The sequence below is a fragment of the Columba livia genome, chromosome 4 (genome assembly GCF_036013475.1).
Source record: "Columba livia isolate bColLiv1 breed racing homer chromosome 4, bColLiv1.pat.W.v2, whole genome shotgun sequence".
Classification (NCBI taxonomy): domain Eukaryota; kingdom Metazoa; phylum Chordata; class Aves; order Columbiformes; family Columbidae; genus Columba; species Columba livia.
This window is the reverse complement of record NC_088605.1, coordinates 9,966,194-9,983,888: the sequence shown is the minus strand read 5'-3', so window position 1 is coordinate 9,983,888 and position 17,695 is coordinate 9,966,194. Positions and strand designations below refer to the sequence as shown.

At 39.1% G+C, this 17,695-nt stretch overlaps 1 protein-coding gene and 1 long non-coding RNA gene across 3 annotated transcripts in view; one reads left to right on the top strand and one right to left on the bottom strand.

The window, feature by feature from the left end:
* FAM193A (family with sequence similarity 193 member A) overlaps window positions 1-17,695 on the bottom strand; it is a 78,795-nt gene that overhangs the window by 1,884 nt on the left and 59,216 nt on the right. For both annotated transcript variants that reach the window (XM_065060396.1, XM_065060395.1), the window contains 8 exons: window positions 16,615-16,866; window positions 14,133-14,331; window positions 12,600-12,872; window positions 12,010-12,292; window positions 9,570-9,756; window positions 7,576-7,806; window positions 4,928-5,768; window positions 2,476-2,557 (listed from right to left, as the gene is read on the bottom strand). In XM_065060396.1, the coding sequence (XP_064916468.1) occupies window positions 2,476-2,557; window positions 4,928-5,768; window positions 7,576-7,806; window positions 9,570-9,756; window positions 12,010-12,292; window positions 12,600-12,872; window positions 14,133-14,331; window positions 16,615-16,866 (2,348 nt within the window). The remainder of the gene's footprint in view (window positions 1-2,475; window positions 2,558-4,927; window positions 5,769-7,575; window positions 7,807-9,569; window positions 9,757-12,009; window positions 12,293-12,599; window positions 12,873-14,132; window positions 14,332-16,614; window positions 16,867-17,695) is intronic.
* Window positions 11,301-15,793, top strand: LOC135579324 (uncharacterized). The gene is made up of 3 exons (XR_010472096.1): window positions 11,301-11,445; window positions 14,903-14,985; window positions 15,545-15,793. It is a non-coding gene; the product is annotated as an uncharacterized LOC135579324 (long non-coding RNA).

Sequence of the window (17,695 nt, the reverse complement as noted above, 5' to 3'; positions counted from 1 at the left end):
GTGGGCCTGTGCAGCTCATTGCCATGGAGATATTAAAACTAGCGATGTCACTGGAAATTATTGAATTATAGAAAACATACGCATTAAAGGTGCTTCACAACATTAAGTAGCTGTATTTCTCCCCTAGAACAGCACCTATCAGGGCATTTCAGACACCTTTTTAAACAGGTATACATAAGAAAATTGAATGGCTACACACACTTGCTAACAGATTACAGTAAAGGAGCAGATTACACCAATTATTGACTTGATTATAAAACAGTACAATTAGAAGTTTTAACTCTTCATTTGGAATCACATTTGACAAGTTAATCTCCAAACCTCAGCTGCACTTCCACAAATACAAGACACTGCTTCATTTATCCTACTCAGAGTAGAGAACTGGTGAAAAGAACTTGTCTATTTTCTTGTTACAGATATTGCAAACTTCAATGAAGCCAAGAATACACCACGAAATCCACAACAAAGGCTTATACTATACCAACACCAGCACTATCTAATATGTGCCACATTTCACCAATTAAACCTAAATTTTAATTAAAAAACCCCTTTAATTTGCACCACACAGAAAAATAATTTCTAATAATAGAGTATGTCCTTTTGAAAATTACATCTCCTAGTACATTATAACTCCACAAACAATCACAGACATATGTATTTTGTATAGTAATAATAAGCAGCGTAGAGAAGCAGTGGTACTCTGTCCTTTGCAAGACCCAGACATACCTTGCATCCCAGACTATCAAAACTACATACATTTAGAAGAAAAGTTGAAGCCCATACTGAAAGCCCTTTCTTAAAAAACCCACTCTTCCAACAAACGGCTTTAGTTGTTTTGTGAAATATTACTGTTGATTCCTAACTGATCGTCCTGGTTTTGTTAAAAACAAGACCGGTTCCCTTTTAGTGATTTTTCTTTCAGCTAAGTTCTTCTGGATGGCTGTACTTTAATGAGTTTTAGCCTGCATATTTTTCCTAGGATGCTGTACTCGGTGCTGATAAGAGACCAACAGAATGCTGAAGAAGCTCTTGTTCAGATTTATTACTATGGTAGCTAAGAAAGACTGATAAGTTTTCCCACGTTCCGCTGTGAGAGGGGTGTGTTTGAGGAGGGGTGGATGGAACAGGTGACTAGAACTGACCAACGGAAGTATTCCATCCCATAATCGTTATACCCCCTATACAAGAGGGTGATCATGACGGTCACTCTTTCTTCGCCCATGGCCGGCATCTAGAGAGGCCCCTGTCTGTCTGTCTGTCTGTGCTCTACAGGCCTCAGGTCCTGCATCCTGCAGCCAGGTTCCGGTTTGCTGTGCAGTCCTGCCCATGACTTCCAGGGCCTGAGCTGCAGCAGCTGGAGCCGCCAGCTCTGCACACCCAGCTCTGCTGCTGAGTGACGCAGCTCCACAGCCAGCACTTGAGACTGGTTTTGAATATTTTGTATATATATTCTCTATTTATTAGTAGCATTAGTAAAACCCTTTAATACTCTCCAACTTGAAGTCTCTCTTCCTTGCCCCTTACCTTTCTTATCTTTCCGATCTAAAGGAAGGGGTGACAGGAGGTAAAAGGGATAACAGGGAGCGTCTGCCACGGTTTATTGCCACCTTGCCTTTAACCATAACAGGAAACTGATTTATTTGTATCATTTCAGATTTGGCTATGGTGATGAAAGGCTTACTAGGTATATTCATCATTAAAGAACATAAATTTGAGTATATTTCAGTATTATGGAAGAAAATGTGCTACACTATTTAAACCTGAGCTTGTTTTGAGGAAGTTAAATGTAACTGATATGACTAAATGTAACTAATTCCCAAAACAACCAAAATGCACAGAAGAAAGAAGTTTCACATGCATAGGTTCAGATTTATTTTACTCTCACTGCACTATCATCAGCATTTGCTCTTTATGATTAGCACAAGCTAATATCCCACAGTTTTGCCATCTCTACTTCATGTACAGTATAAAATTCCAAACTAATAGCTCCTATAAACAAGGAGGAAAGCATCACCAACAAATGTTTCTGAAGTGTCTTTTCTGAAATGTAAACCAAAGTTTTATTTGTTCAACACTTAACACCTACCACAGCATTTTTCTTTCTTTTTTAAATACTGATCAGTATTTAGTCTGCATGGATAATAAAAGAAATAGTCATGCAAACTTCACTTATAGAAAAGAAATGGTAACAGGATATTCTGAAAGCCTTGATGTGAAACTGGGGGACACACAGATGATTCTGGCACTCATTTCTGTACTTGTGCTACTCAGCTATGATCTGTGCCCTCAAACCTACAGCTTCAGTGACTGTGACAGTATCCAGAATATCCGCTGGAACAGGATCTGCTATCTTACAACACACACTTTTCTGCTAGGAGTCAGTTATTAAGTTGTCGAGGGTTTCTGTTTTTATCTAAACCACAGCATACGAGAAGAAGCACAACAGCTTTGCATGGACAGATTACAGCACTTCACCTTTTGAAATACTCCACTTCTCGCTCTGTTTCATCCATTTCCACGCTGTCTAGATCAATGTCTTTGGGTAGAAACACATCATCTACAAAGGAAAAAGGATGATACCACGTTAGAATCCATGGGGAGGGGAGAATGAGAGATGAAGAAACTTGAAGTAGTTGTATTAAAGACGTTTTAGGAGAACTGCCTGAGCTTTGTAGACTACTGTTTATTCATGTTTTGTCTGAATTAATACAAACTTATAATCAGAAAGACACTTAAACCCCATGTACTAGTGTCTCTGCTCAGCCTTTAAGTCGTTATGTGGAGAACCAGGCAGAGATGAATCAACAGTAAATCTACTGATCACATGCATAGCAAAAGATGCCATAAACCTGGAATACACATGAAAATGGTCAAATTATACAACGTGCTCAATGAATCAGACGCCTAATGAACAGCATTCACTGCCTGAAATTTGCTGGCCTTACTACTAAAAAGGCAGCTGTAGAAATATTTTTGAAATGGTATTTATAAAGAAATTCTGGGTTTGCAGAGCTGCTGTACTCCACCTGGGACACGATCACCAGGCTGTCTGGAGGAGCCTAAGTCATGCTACCTACAATTAGGATTTGTTTTTTTGAGCTTTTCAAACACTTTAATACAGCCTGAATTTAGGTCTCAGCTACAGCAACAAGTCTCTAAAGTCTGCTGGTACATCACACTGCCTCAGTGCATGGTTCTCTTCATGCATTATGCTTCAGAAAGCATACAATTTTGTAGAATACGAGCTTTTTCCTCTTAAAGTCTGTTTTCTTACTACATATATACTCTAATCTCATTTCTGAAGCAGCTTCAGGACCTGTTCCAAAAAGGGTGAGACAAAGAAACTAACTGAAAACACCCAGTACACATCAGCACTCTCTGGAATCCTTAAGATTATGAGAAGAAACAAGTTTCTTCTAAAGGCATTCCTGGTAGGTCCCCTTCAAATGTATCCAGTCTTTTCTTTCTGCTCCTAATTCTAGAGTTTGGTATTACTCCAGTGACTGGAGTACATTCTTCTGGGTAAATTAAAAACAAAGCAAAGGGTTCAAACTTATATTGCTGCTTGACTGACAGTGAATGGAAACACTGAGCATCGTAAGAGTTGAAAAGACAAACTGGTGGGCTGGTTCAACGCAGCCAGAAACCACAAAACCGAAGTTGGGCTCTACACCTAGTACTTGCAACAAAGAGGAATTTGGTTTACATTTTTGTAACAAAGCTTGATCACAGAATCACAGACTGGTTGGGGTTGGAACGGACCTCTGGAGATCATCCAGTCCAACCCCCCTGCTAAAACAGGTTCACCAGAGCAGATCACTCAGGAATGTGTCTAAAAGAAGTAAATGCATCCAAAATGAATAAACATGAGTATTCTGGAACATTGGCAGAACCTGCCAAACGATTAAGCTCTCGTATACTGATGTGCTTTACCAGACAGAACAGCAGTGAGAACTACAATATTAAGTCATTCTGGTGAACGGACATTTAATTTATGCACCATTACCACTCGGTTACTGGGTGATCCCAGGGAATGACCGGCTGCTCCAAGCAGACACGTCTGTACCCCCGAACTGCCATCCCGAGGGGCGGTCCCTGTAGGGACCACGTGCAGGAATACACTGGTGCCCCAGAATGGCAGCTCGATGAGCTGCTGACAGCGCAACCAGCTGGCACTGCATTCACTTCTCAAAAAAAACCCAAAAAAATACACTGGGAAGAAAGTTATGCAAGTGCAACTTGAGTCAGTTCAATCTTCTATAGCTTTATTATTTCTATCAGATAAATAAAAACCCTACAAGTCTGTTTACTAATACAGACCAGTATTCATGTGGAAAAAACACCAATATTATCAACTAATTAAGATCCCACCAAGTTTTCACTCTGGCAAAATAAAATAGTAAATTAGGGTTTTTATTTACTTCACCTATTAATGTGAAGGGAATTATATGAAAGGTATTATTTCCACTAAGAAAATGCATATTTAGTAATGAATGATCATTCTTCGTCAACAGAAACCCATTCCTTTGCTTGCTCAAAGAGTTAAGACAAACTTCAGACTATACTCTCAAGGCTGAATGAGAAACAACCTTGTTTTTTAAAAAGTTCAAAATGGATTTCAGCACACTACTGAACTATTTTAAGTATTTCTTTTAAGCAAGATAAGACTTTCTTAACTGACAAAACCCCCACAGAAAACCATTAGCCTACGCTAACGTATTCATTCTTTAAAGTGACCTACACCTCTTTACTAAAACTATATGCATCTCCTAATTGCTATAATTACAATGACTTGAGTTTTCCTGACAGTTTTTCTGTTTCTCTAATATACACTGGCAGGAATAACTGAAGATAAAGATTTCAAACTTCTGAACTTAAATGGTAACAATCAAAAAAACCCCAGAGTTCAACATTCTTATACACTTACCAATGGAATTGTTGACTTTGTCCCCTTTTTTCTTCTTGTTTTTCTTGTTCTTGCCTTTTGGTTGAGGAGAATCTGCAAGTATTAGCTTATTATTTTGTTGCTGTTCACTTGGTGAAGGGGATTCACTTGTTACAGGTGCTTTCTCTTCCTTTACGTGGTTCAACTGTTTTCTGTTGTTATTGTTTAATTTCTTCTCCTCTTTTTTAGGTTCTGCAAGTGTTGGGAGTTCTGCTGCTTTTGCTTTGGATTCTATTTGGTTTCTGGTTTTAGTCTGAATCTCGGCTGCTTTGGGGGATTCAACAGGTTTTTTCACTTGCTCAGCACACTGTTTGTTTATCTGCTTTAGTTTCTGTTTGCTGTTTCCTTCTTTATGCTGATGCATAATATCAAGCAGAAAGGAGAGGGGCTCATGCTGCTTCACGCCCCCCTCTTTCTGATAAAGCAGCTTGGAGTCTCTAGCGTTTACAGGACTGGAAAGTTCACAGCCCGTCTCCGAAACCGGTCTCTGTTCCGTATGATTCACGTGTCTCGCCAGTGAACCAGAGGAGGTTTCTATCTTTTCCGATTGCTCAAGCGTACCATTCTGAATGTCTTCAGGTGCGTTTGGGACAGATTCTTTCACTGCCTGGCAGTTTCGATTGAGCATGTCGACCTTCTGACAGTCTTTACTTGTTCGTTCTTTCTTCTTTTTCTTTACAGCCCGCAACTGCTGGAGTTCTTGAAGCCGTTGTAATTCTTGTTTCAGCCTCTCTTCTTCTTCCTCTCGCCGTCTCTGTTCCTCAAGCAACTGGTGATGCTCCCTCTCCCTGGCTTCTGCTTCAAGTCGAGCTTTTTCTTCAAGCTACAAAATACCAATAGGTTTATTGAAAGTGATAAATATTCTGGAAATGAGAGTTTTAGGGATTATTACTACTTTTCTCTATGAATGTTATAAATCCCAGGATGTTAACATATGAACATATTTAATCCAGAAGCCTGCACAGCAAATAAATAGCTATTTATACAAAAGCTGCCCTTTAAAGTACATTAAAACCCCTTCTATATTTCTATGCTATGTTTCTGTAACATATTTGACTGCTGTTAATACTGCTGATCTTTTTGCTACTGCTAAGCCTATCTCCATATCAAAGTTTTCCACAACCACAAAAACCTGCTGAAAACAAAACATTGAGCTTCATTCCCAACAACTGTGTGTATTACGAAGGTGACTCAGGTTTGCGTCATGCTACATGGTTTATCCATTCTCTTGCTATGACAGCAGAGTTGCTCTGTTTCAATGTTCAGGAACATCAGGAAGAGCAATCGTTAAAAACATTTTACAGCAAAACATCGAGCACACTAAAGCTACATTCAAAATTGTTAAAAACAATAAGGATGGTGAAGTTTTCTGTTGTCAGCCAGGAGTTCATTAGCCACATGAACAAGATGCACACGATTTTTTGCTAGCCATTACTGCAAATGCCTAAAATTTTGTTGTGCAGCATTGATCTTGCATCATTAGCAAAATGAAAGAAAGTTGTACACCAAGAACAATCATGTCCGTTTATTTTCTTGTACATTTTGCGCCTGTATGGGACTACTTTTGCACAGTTGTACAAGTAATGCAAAAAAAATATAAGAACCTTCTACTTTTTCTGCTCACACTGCATTGCAAGGATGAAGTGAATTTTGCAAAGTGAGTTTCATTTATAAATAACTCACTAAGCCTGCAAGCTGATGAATAGTGCTACAACATCAACATAAAGAACTTATGAACATCAGGTCTTCCAAATACATGGAAGCATTTAAAGAATGCAGAGTTAGTGGCGGCAAGCAAATCCACAAACAAGAAATACTGACAGTGCAGTCACACAACACACTTACCAGAATTCAAAACCAATCTCATTTCATCTTGAACTCTACACCTATACTTGAACTGCAGTAAGAACAGCCCGTTTCCTGCTTGCTCAACTTAAATATATATATTTCCTCTATTAACTCAAAAAAACACTGTTTTCAAAAGATAATGTCACTGTTACACTTTAGAGTTTCTTAGAAATGTTTTTGCCAGTTTCCATTTGAATGCAACCTGTAATTTTACTCTTCCCTGCCTGCTCTCCGCAGCTTGCTGCTCCAGCTCGGGATGGCCCTTCCTGTCATCATGTGGCACAGCACTTCATCTCTTTCAATCAGGACAGCAAGGTGCCCTGTGCAATCATTTTAAAAATATGACATCTTGACTTTTCCACTCTCATAAAAGCACTGACCTTATGTTTCCTGGCTTCCTACAGAGATACTTCATCATAATCATTATCGCAATAAAGAAACACTAGTTTTCTAACCTCCTCCACTTTTAAGCATCGATTCTACAAAACAATCAAATTCTCAACATTTCTGACACTTAGAAATAGCTTTCTAAAGTGCAGGAAATTCCAATATAAAGCTGACTTGCAACAAAACCCATGACAATGACATTCTGAGGAATCTTCCCAGTCTACTCCATAACTCCTCAGGCAGCATCAGAACAGGTAAGTAGCTGTGTATGTACAAACAGGCAGCGTACCACAAACCACACAGAAAACAATTACAGCATTATTACGAAGTCTGGATACAGTGGAATACAGATCCAAAACCGTGCGGTCTAGGATAAACATACTCTTATGTCTTACCTTTCTTTGCTTATGTCTGGCTCGCTTGGCTGCCCGAGAACTGCTTACTGGTTTGGTTTCAGAGCTGTTTATGAATTGTAGCAAGTCTTCCACCTTTCGGTGGTCAACAACACTTTCCCTTTCAGAGATCTGATCTGGTTTCTTGGGCTGTTCCTCCTTCCTTTTTGTTAGACGTAAACGAAGTTTTTCTCGCATCTCTGCATAATTCCTACTGGTTGGTGCAGCTGGAGGCTGGAGGACATGAGACAAAAAAAAAAAACAGTGACTAAATGTACGTATTTCATTTATTTCATTGACCTCATACTTCTGAGACTTTGAAATTTTACAGGCCTTCGAATAACTTGGAAGATCCAAACCTAAATATCAAACTGCTAATTGTTTGTATGTATATTTTCCAACTGAAAGAATGACTGATCTTATGGAGGAATACATAAATGACAAGACAAAGAAATGCTTTTAAAAGCAAGAAAAATTTCCTTATTCTCATGTGACTGGCATACCTCATTTGAGAATGTGAAAGGAGCAGAGTTTTGCTGCTGTTTCCATTTGCTCTGAAGTCTGTTTCGGAGTTCGGGCTACAGGGGCCTCTGGGCAATAACCGCGAAGGCTCATGACCCCGACATGTGCCCACACACCTCCAGCTGAGTCACATCATAACTTACTTGTTAACGGTGCTGCAAGTTGAATCCTCGTGTCACACTTCCTACCCATGTCCCCTCCCATCCTCTGCTCCTCATTCCCCCTGCCCTCCCGCACCAGATCTGGTGCCCATCTGCTTGAAGTGACACCAGTTCAGCTCATTAAACCAGCAAAACAAAGCCTATTAACTTAGAGATCCTGTAGCATTCTGTCATCTCAGCAAAAGGAATCATGTACTGTGCAATCAGACAACTATCAAAGCCAGATCAACCATGGACATGGTGGGAATGTGCAACAAGAAACAGGATCTCCTCCCTGCCCCTGTCAGCCACAGAGCAGGGGCTTTTAATTCCCCTCAAGCTGTAAGGTGAAACTGCATCTGACCAAATACATGGCCAATAAACTGAGCTTTTACTTCAAATATGAAAAAAATGCCAGAGACTCAAATTCTACTAGTTAAGTGATGGCTAAAACAGACTGTGCACAGGATGTACAAATGAGGCCAGTAGGAAAGCGAAATTTGAAGTTAAGAAAAATCTTGATGTGGCAACTTAGTAGCTTTTATAATTTAATTTGTGCAAATGAAAATATATGGTTACAAGAATTCACTGGACATGTTACTGGGATGAAGTTAAAGATGCTTCAAACAAAGTGTTAAATATTAAAATATAAACATAAGGGAAAAGATTTTATATAATTTGCATGCTTTAGAACTTCATAGTTTCTTCAAAACACCCTTGAAATACAAGTCAGTGCCTATCAAAATACACCAGTAAAGAAAATTGTTTGCAATATTGAAAACAGCGAAAATGCAGTTTGGTTTTTCCTTTCATAAAAGTATAATTTCAACTTACACTGCCTAAGTTCCAGGTAATTCTTTTCTTTTAAATCAAGTTAAAGTGAATACTTTGAGGATTGCTGTTTTTACAAATGGGAGAAAGGCTCACAAATTGCCATGAACATTTCAAAAAATATCCCATATTAAGTGTACTGTCACCCAAGCTCATCACATTATTTATAATTACACTACTACAGATGAGCGCGTTAATTTTGTAAAGTTATTTAAATAGCTCAATGCCCCTGTTTGCAGCTCCAGTCAAATATGGTATTATCCAAGTCAGTTGCTTCCTAAATCTTTTAGTCATTTTTATTGCTCTTGAATTGCTTTCAACTGGAAAAGTTTGTTGCAATTCTACATTTCAAAGAGCAAAATTACTCTCTAACCGTGCTCCTTTACTACTTCTCTTGAGTGAGCTCCAGTGCCACCCCCTTAGTAGCAATCTGATAAATCACGTGTAATCACCAATGAGTAAGTGGCAAAAAAACAAATACAAATTTAAAATCCAACAACTTACTCCTCCATGGCCGAAGAACTCACAGTAACAGCAGTCACAGTATTTTCCTTCCTTCTGATTTGTGGAAGTTGAGGTACTGGAGCTATGCTCCGAACAGCTGTCTTCATCCTGGCTCTCCTCTCCATCATACTGTTGATGGTCATATGTGTTACTGTTCTCACAGCGATGGCCCTCACAGTCAGGATCACTACGTTAAATTAAGAAAATGCTTGTAAAGAGCTCTGGATTATAATAAATACGGTATTAAAACAAACAAACAAACAAAACCAAACAAAAATACCCCATATACAGTTATATGTCCAACTACCAACAACAATGACCCTCAAACTGGGATAACAGCCACCAGTGATGCATCAAATCCTAAACCCTTCATCCAGCAGCTTGCAAACGGAGATGCTCAAAACCAAGAAGCAATGTAAGATGATACATGGAAAAGTGATATGTAAAAACTCATTTAGTGACCCACTGAATGAACAGACTAGAGCATGAGTTTTGGAACTGTTCTTCATGGGTTTAAAACAGGTAAAATAGTTTCAGAAGTGGCAATTTTAGCTTTTTTAAATTGAGTAGTTTTGAAACTGCTGCCAATCTTATAACTTGTGGTCTGAAGAGAGCTGTGCAGTTGCAAAGTTCTCAACTTATTTCTAAAATCCCCTGGGTTTAGATAACTTTTCAAGCTCTTGACATCAATAAAAAATTCAAGGTCAGCTAAAACCAAAATGTTCCCATCACCCTGTTTGCAGCTTTGTTTTAAAGGGGCAATACCAGCATGTCTCTTCAAAAAGCATGTACAGAGCAGTTCATTCCCTCCAGAACTTGGCATAATTGTGCACCCAACGTATCTACTCCCCAGTTCTTCTAAAACTGATGTGATCTTGCTTCAAAAGTAAAAATTATTAACTTTTTAAGATCTACTCATCTAGCATTAGTATTTCTTTGTTTTTACGTTAGAAAGGTGAAAACAGGCCATAAAATGTCTCATCTGAAAAATACACATAAGTCTTCTTTCCAGCCTCACTTCCCCCCACCAGTAAGGTTTTCAAACAACTGTGAGCATGAAAAATGGTTCAACTTCAGCATCCTGGTTAGGGAAAAGGTGAGCAAAACGGCTGCACATCACAGGAGATCCTGCCAGCCAGCGCAAACACTGAGCAGTCAGTCTGAGCAGCCCTCGCGGCATTAGCATCACAGTGCCCAGTGGCACAGAGAGAAGCACGTGCTGGGGTAACAGATACGATTCCACAGAAATCAAAGCTTCATTAGTTTCGTCGCTCAGTTGCCAGATTGAAAGACTAGAACAAAGCAGTTTTTCCCATCATAGCACAACACTGATTCACATAGAGTACAATAATTGTTTCTGGGTTCTTTCCCAGTTTGCGCTTTACAAACTGAATTACTTTATCATGTTAGCACCTGGAGACAATGACAGAAGTTGGATTTCTATTGCATTAAATAACCTATACTCAATTCTCTCCCTGCACTAGACATGAAAGCTTCCTTACAAAATTGCAATAATTTCTCAAGCGTGAAAGAACAGATACTTATTTTGTGGTATCATCAATAAAACCATTTGATAACAGAAATAAGTGCATTTTTAGAAGCACCTCAGGTATTCGGTTATTTACCTCTGCTTAAATCTCACACCATCTCCTGAAAACCACCGCAGTAGCCAGGAGACTACATCCATAGCAACTGTGACCACAATCCTACAGGTCACAAGAGTACTTGGAACAATGACTCAACAGCTCTTCTGTTGTGCCTGCACTCCGAGCTACCAACGAGTTGGCACCACAGTCTGTCTGCCACAGCACATGACACCACCAGAAGGCAGCTCCAAACTCCTCCCAACCTCCGCAGCCCTTGAAAACCTTCAGAAGTAAGAATATCCTTCCACATTACACCCACTGTATCAATGGTGGGACTTATGCCTAAGTCTTAAGTGCAGTCAGGAGAATGTGTTACTATGCAGCAGGTTTCAAGACCACGTGTGACCTTTTTATAGTTTGAGCTAAATCTGTCTACAGACTCCTTAAGTTTTCAGAGCTTTTCATGCCTGCTTGCCTTGTAATGCCAACATGACAGAAAACATAAATTATACAACAGGTTTGTGTCTTCGCAGCAGCAATCACTGCTGGCAATGACAGAGTAATAAAAGAATAGACCTTGACTTATTTATCCCAGGTCACATCTCTAGAAGTGAGTAAACATTTGTTTTCAAACCGCTAAACTCAGTATGTACATTCTGCAATGCAAATCACATCTGTAAAGTCTCACACCAAGTTATGTACTAAGTACCAGAACTTAGTCTTATTTGCTGAAGACACCAACAGCTCTTCTTTCACGCTACTACTATTGAAAAAGGAGAAAAGGTATCTCTATTTTAATTTTGCTTCCATTGTAAAAAAAAAAAAGAAGACAACAATAACAGCACCAAACTTACCTGCAGACACTTGGTGGGGCACTTACAGAGCTGTCTGTGGTTGAAGTGGGAGGTGCAACTGTAGTAGGACAAAGACCTGAATGAGGATCCACAAATCCAGGGGCTGTTGCAGCAGTTTTGGGGAAGGAAGGAGCAGCAAGATTTGGAAGATGTGGTGTGGAGGCTGGAGACAGTGCAGCAGGAGACAGTGAAGGAAGGGATGCTAAACTGGTAGGACTATTTCGTGGTGCAACTGGTGCAGAATGTCTATGGTCCTCTTTATTAATGTTGTGGAACACTTCACCTAAATTGGGGAAAAGAAAACAAATTAATTATTCGTAATTGTAAGTCTCCATTAAGTACCCAAACAATCACACAAAACCCTGGATGTTCTCAGTTTCTGTAAAAATGGGGTAATATTTCAACAGCTTTCTATTCAGTTCTAAACTCTAACACCAAGGTATTTTACAAAGTTCTTTAATTCAGGTGTACAGAGACTATAACTCAAGAGTAGTAAGAACAGCAATTACCAAAAATCATCAAGATACATAGTATTACTAAAATAAACACATATCCATCTTTAAGGCTAGTTGTGCATTATAAATCCTTACCTATTGACGAAGGTCTCTTGGATGATACTTTAAATTGGTTGCTGCTTGACTGCACTGTGGTTGCTGTGCAGGAGACAGAAGAAGTGGCAGAAGAGGTTGCCATGACAACTTTATTAGCTTCCATAAAGGCATCCTGGAAATTGTAGAGACATTTCTTCTTCGCAGCATTTTTTTTCTCTTTGCTGTCAGTAACTGCTGTTGCTTCATTGCTAGACGTAGTAGGAAGCGCTTCAGGTCTTATTTCTGAGAGTGCTGGTGCTAATATATCACTCCCTTCAATTGAAACACACATACTAATTAAGAATCACAGAACTACAGAATTGTCTTCGTGGCATTTGGAATTAAGCATTCAATAATTTACATGCAGACAATCATGGAAATATTTTTAGTGATGGCTTAGTAGGATTAGCAAAGTGATCCTCCTTTCGCCCTCCCTCCCCCTAAACAATATAGCTGTAACAAAAAAGTACTAAGAAGTCCCAGAGCTGAAGTCAAAAACCTTAAGGTTACAATTCTAAGAACGCTACTAAATGTGTGTTAGCAAAGAGCAAAGACGCTACACATACCTTTAACCATTTATAATATAAAAAATAAAATTGGACACCATTTTACATGCTAAGTATATAAGCTTCAATATCTGAAGCACAGGCTAGCCATGCAACAATTATAAGCAGGAACAACATAGCCTTCTATCAATATATCATCATAAACCTTTACTATTGATAATCTCAGCTAACTACAATAACACCTCTGTGACAGACCTTCCACACAAGCTCACTGCTAACCATCTATTGGAAGAGCTACCTATAATTACATTTGTAAGTGCACGAGCTATGCTACTGGGGAAGTTTTCTGGAGGTTTTTAATGCATTTCCTTTTAAATATCACTGTAGTAGCTTGGCACAAGTTAGCAGCAGATCAGCCTGAAAAAAGGCCAACACACAAAACCAAGCTTCCTTTTTCATACAAGTCAAATAAAAAAGGCCTTTTCATATTTGCTCTGATGAAACTGAAAGATGTATCTATATATCTATCTATATGTTGTTATTTTTATTCTATTCACTTCAACGATCAGCACTTCCAAAGGTTTCCTGGCCTCCGTCTTTTTGCATGGCAATGCAGTTATCTCTGCCCATTATAAGAATAGGATGTACTACCATGTTACCAGTGCTCTTATGACCCTGTAGAAAAAGAGCAGGCCTTTGTGCCAGAAGACCAAAAGTTATGTAAGTTTCCCCTTAATTCTCATTTCTACGCAAACCCAAACCTCTGAGGACAAAAATACCTCTACAATGACTGCAGGTGAAAAATAGCATGCTATTCTTTCGCCTTTAGCATCCTCTCCCCAACACATAAGAATTTATCTTTCAATTTTCAACCCCACTGGAGCAGAAATAGCAGCAAATCTCTGCCAGAATCCTGTCTTATAAAACCATGATGATGAAACCTGCCACTCCTGGAAAAAAGTGCCACACTCTATTTTGAAACATGACACTTCTAACGAGTCAGTGTGAAGTAGTAAGAAACCCTCACCAGGAATTGTATCAGGCAAAAACGTAGCAGGATTCCAGTTCTTGTCATTCATCATCTCTGATCCCCAAAGACTTATAAATTTAGAGCTATTCCAATCTGGAGTGCTCCCAAAACAGCTTGGATAAATATGATCTTGAAGAGACGCATTGAATACTTGATGCTTGTTTGTATGATTCTGAACTGGAGCTGGCGGTAATGCCTACAAAAATAAAGAGTATTTTCCTCATTAACATTCTGTTTGCTTACACAGTCACTCCAACAGCAATATTCAAATCACAGTGTTTCAATTGTAAAGGCATTATAAACAGCATAATAAATAATATTTCCCTGAATGATAAAAAGACTAGTTTGTTCATTTTTAGTACAGATAATATATTACAGAGATTGTATGTATACGCATATAATTTATCATCATAAACATCGCTTTTAGATTCAGCTGATACATGAATTTTAAAAAAGCATTCTCAAAAAATACTTGGGTTAATATACATTGGTAGGCCTCATTTTTCATTAAAAACAGTACTTGTATGAATGTAGAACTCGTTAGGAATTATCTTTCTAACCCCAAGCTGCTAAAACCAATCCTCTGTGAAATGGCCATCATCACATGAGACAATTGTGACAAAGGGATTACAAACACTTCAGAATTGAAAGTAAGAGCAGTAGAAAAATAAAACACTTATTATTTGAAAACATAATTTTAAACTTGATTATATTATTCTTTTTTCCATCTCCAAGTATTAACAGATTCACAACTTAAAACTTAACAGGCAAGGAATACACTCTTTTATTCTAAGAAGCCACCAAGGTAGGAAGAATAAAGAACACCACACACTTTTTCCTGTTTATAGAGGTAAGTTGCTCTGGTTCAGCCTATTTCTTCTAGCTGAAGTTATTTACTCTCTTTCTCAAATAGAACTTTCTTCCAGAGACCTTGTGCAATGCAAGTATTATGTTCAATTATTGTCACCTCTAAAAAAAGCCAAGGAATGCAATTTTGTTCTACTCTTGCACTAGATTTGATGCAACAAGATGCTACACAGAAGTAGCTGTAGACATTAAAAATATTAGTTGAGTCCAATAACATTTCTCACACGAAAGTCTAAACATTCATGGCCAAGCAAACTACTTATATACTCAGTCTCCTTTTTCTATACAGAAGTACTTTCATTATCCGAGTAATGGTGAAGGTGGGAGGGGCCTGGAATATCCTGCAAAAAAGAAAACTTGCATACATGGGTACAAAGAAAAACTTCACAGGGCAGAACGGCCTGTCCATGATGAACCAAGCCTGATCCAGCAGGGATTATGAGCTTATTATTAGATCATGTACCACCAGCTCTGCTGAATTCAGCTGGCTCTTCAAAGGTAAAAGCTCCATAAAGCTTCAGCTTCCACATATGTCTTTCTAGCTCCAGCACAACATAGATACATGGAGCCCGGCTGCTTCAGGGAAAGACAGCGGAGATCGGGGATGGGAGCTGGAGCAGATGGAGGAGAGCTTGAGCAGACTGCTCTAAGGGATGCAAAAAGAGCTCTGGAAAGACGACAGAAAGTGGAGTACAACAATCAGGGGTTTCAGAAGAGCAGCACTGGGCTGTTGAAAAATGGCAGGTAAGGAATTGGCGCACTGCAACAAAGATAAGGAAGGGACACCAATAAGACAGGAAAAAACAAAGTTCATGTTAAGAAGGATGGTAAGAGTAAGTAATAATGATCTTAGTGAAATAATTACTCTCCCTGAAACCACAAGATCACAGTGCCAGATGAAAGGGAGACAACAAGAATATGTGTCAAATGACAAATGCTTTGCCCCTTTCAGCATCACCCAGGGTTTGACTGATTTAAGCACTATGTGAAACACCACCACATTAACAGTAATGCTTGCTTTGACTCATACTTCTGAAAAACAGTCACCTGCTCCCAATTCTTGTTATACCTCTTCCTCTTGTTTATAACTTACAAGTTTTGGGTCAAAAGAATTTTGCAGAACCTGCAAAAAGGCAAGTTCTCTCAAAGCACAAAACCACTATGTCTCAATTGTCTCTAAAAAAAATTAAATTACTAGGATTTTGAAACCTCAAAATATTATTGTCAATATCATTGCCAAAGTGGACTATTAAATTTGGACCTTCAATATACAGGAAATGAAGATATAATTAGTTCTATCACACTGACTAAAGTCCCTTTACTGTTTCCACCACTGAAGACTCATCTGACTTCACATTCCTTCTAATCACAGTAAGGAAATTATCAGTCTTCCTGACAAGAGCGACCCTGAGCCCTGCTGCATGAATCTTCCACCAGTTCTGCATCTGCCCTGATTCCTACCTGTCAGTATTCCCTCCAAAAGTGCTACTATAAACAGACCACAACTTAAGCAACTTTCATGGTTTCCTTGATACTCAGTCATACTGGTTTATACAAGTGTACAGAACATTTCCTGAGGCCAGGGTGCATTTCTCTCTTTTGTCAGGCTTACCTTATTGTGTGTAAAGGGAGAAGCTGTATACAGGGTGGGATGGATAAGTGGACGGGGCAGATGAGGAATTGTATGCAATGGTATATGTCCATGGATGTGAGGATAAAGATGAAGTGCAGGATGTGCAGGTTTTTCAGGGTTCATAAACTGGTGGCCAGCAGGCAGGCGTCCAGTTGCAAGTGCAGAGGCTGTTAGACCTGAGGCTTCCTGTTTGCAAACATGACATTCACAAGCATTTGGACCTTGGTCAGCCTGCAAAAGAAAAATAAATAAATAATAATAATAATAAAATCTATCTACTTGACAGACAATAAACCCAGATATTTCCCCATCCTTTTTTCTTCTCAGTAATTATTAATTAATACTTCATTTTCCGTACATCAATTAATATTTTCAGAGCAGCCACAGAATTCTTTCATCTAATACCAATGGAAAAAACCTCATAGTGAAATAAAAGTACTAATGGAGGAATCCTTATCTTAGTTAAGAAAAGAATGCCCTAAAAATTGACAGCGTTTCATGGTACACATATTTTAATGTATCATTGACAACAAGTGACAGACTGACACAGATAATCAAGGACAGACAGCAATAGGAACCTCAGCAGCATTTGATTCATTACCACACTATAAAAAATAAATTACCCCACTATAAAAATCAAACTGCATTATTATTTTCCACAATTTTCCAAGCATATAGAAAAACAGTTTGTGTAGCAAGTAGCAATAAGGGTTGTTAGCTGACGAAGTTGGAAGCAGTCCTGAGCTGCACTGGGCAGAGCACTGCTGGCACACCAAGGCAGGTGATCCTTCTCCCTGCTCAGCACGCGTGAGACACTGGGAGTACTGGGGCCAGTTCTGGGCTCCCCAGTGAGACAGACACGGACCTACTGGAGGGAGTCCACTGAGTGACCACAAAGATGATTTAGGCCTTGGAGCAGGTCATGCAAGGTGAGGGTCAGAGAGCTGGGACTGTCCAGCCTCCAGAGGGAAGACTCGGGGAATCTTATCAGTGTGTGTCCCCCTGACCATGCGGGGAAGAGGAGAGCAAGGGGACAGAGCCAGACTCCGCTCGGTGACAT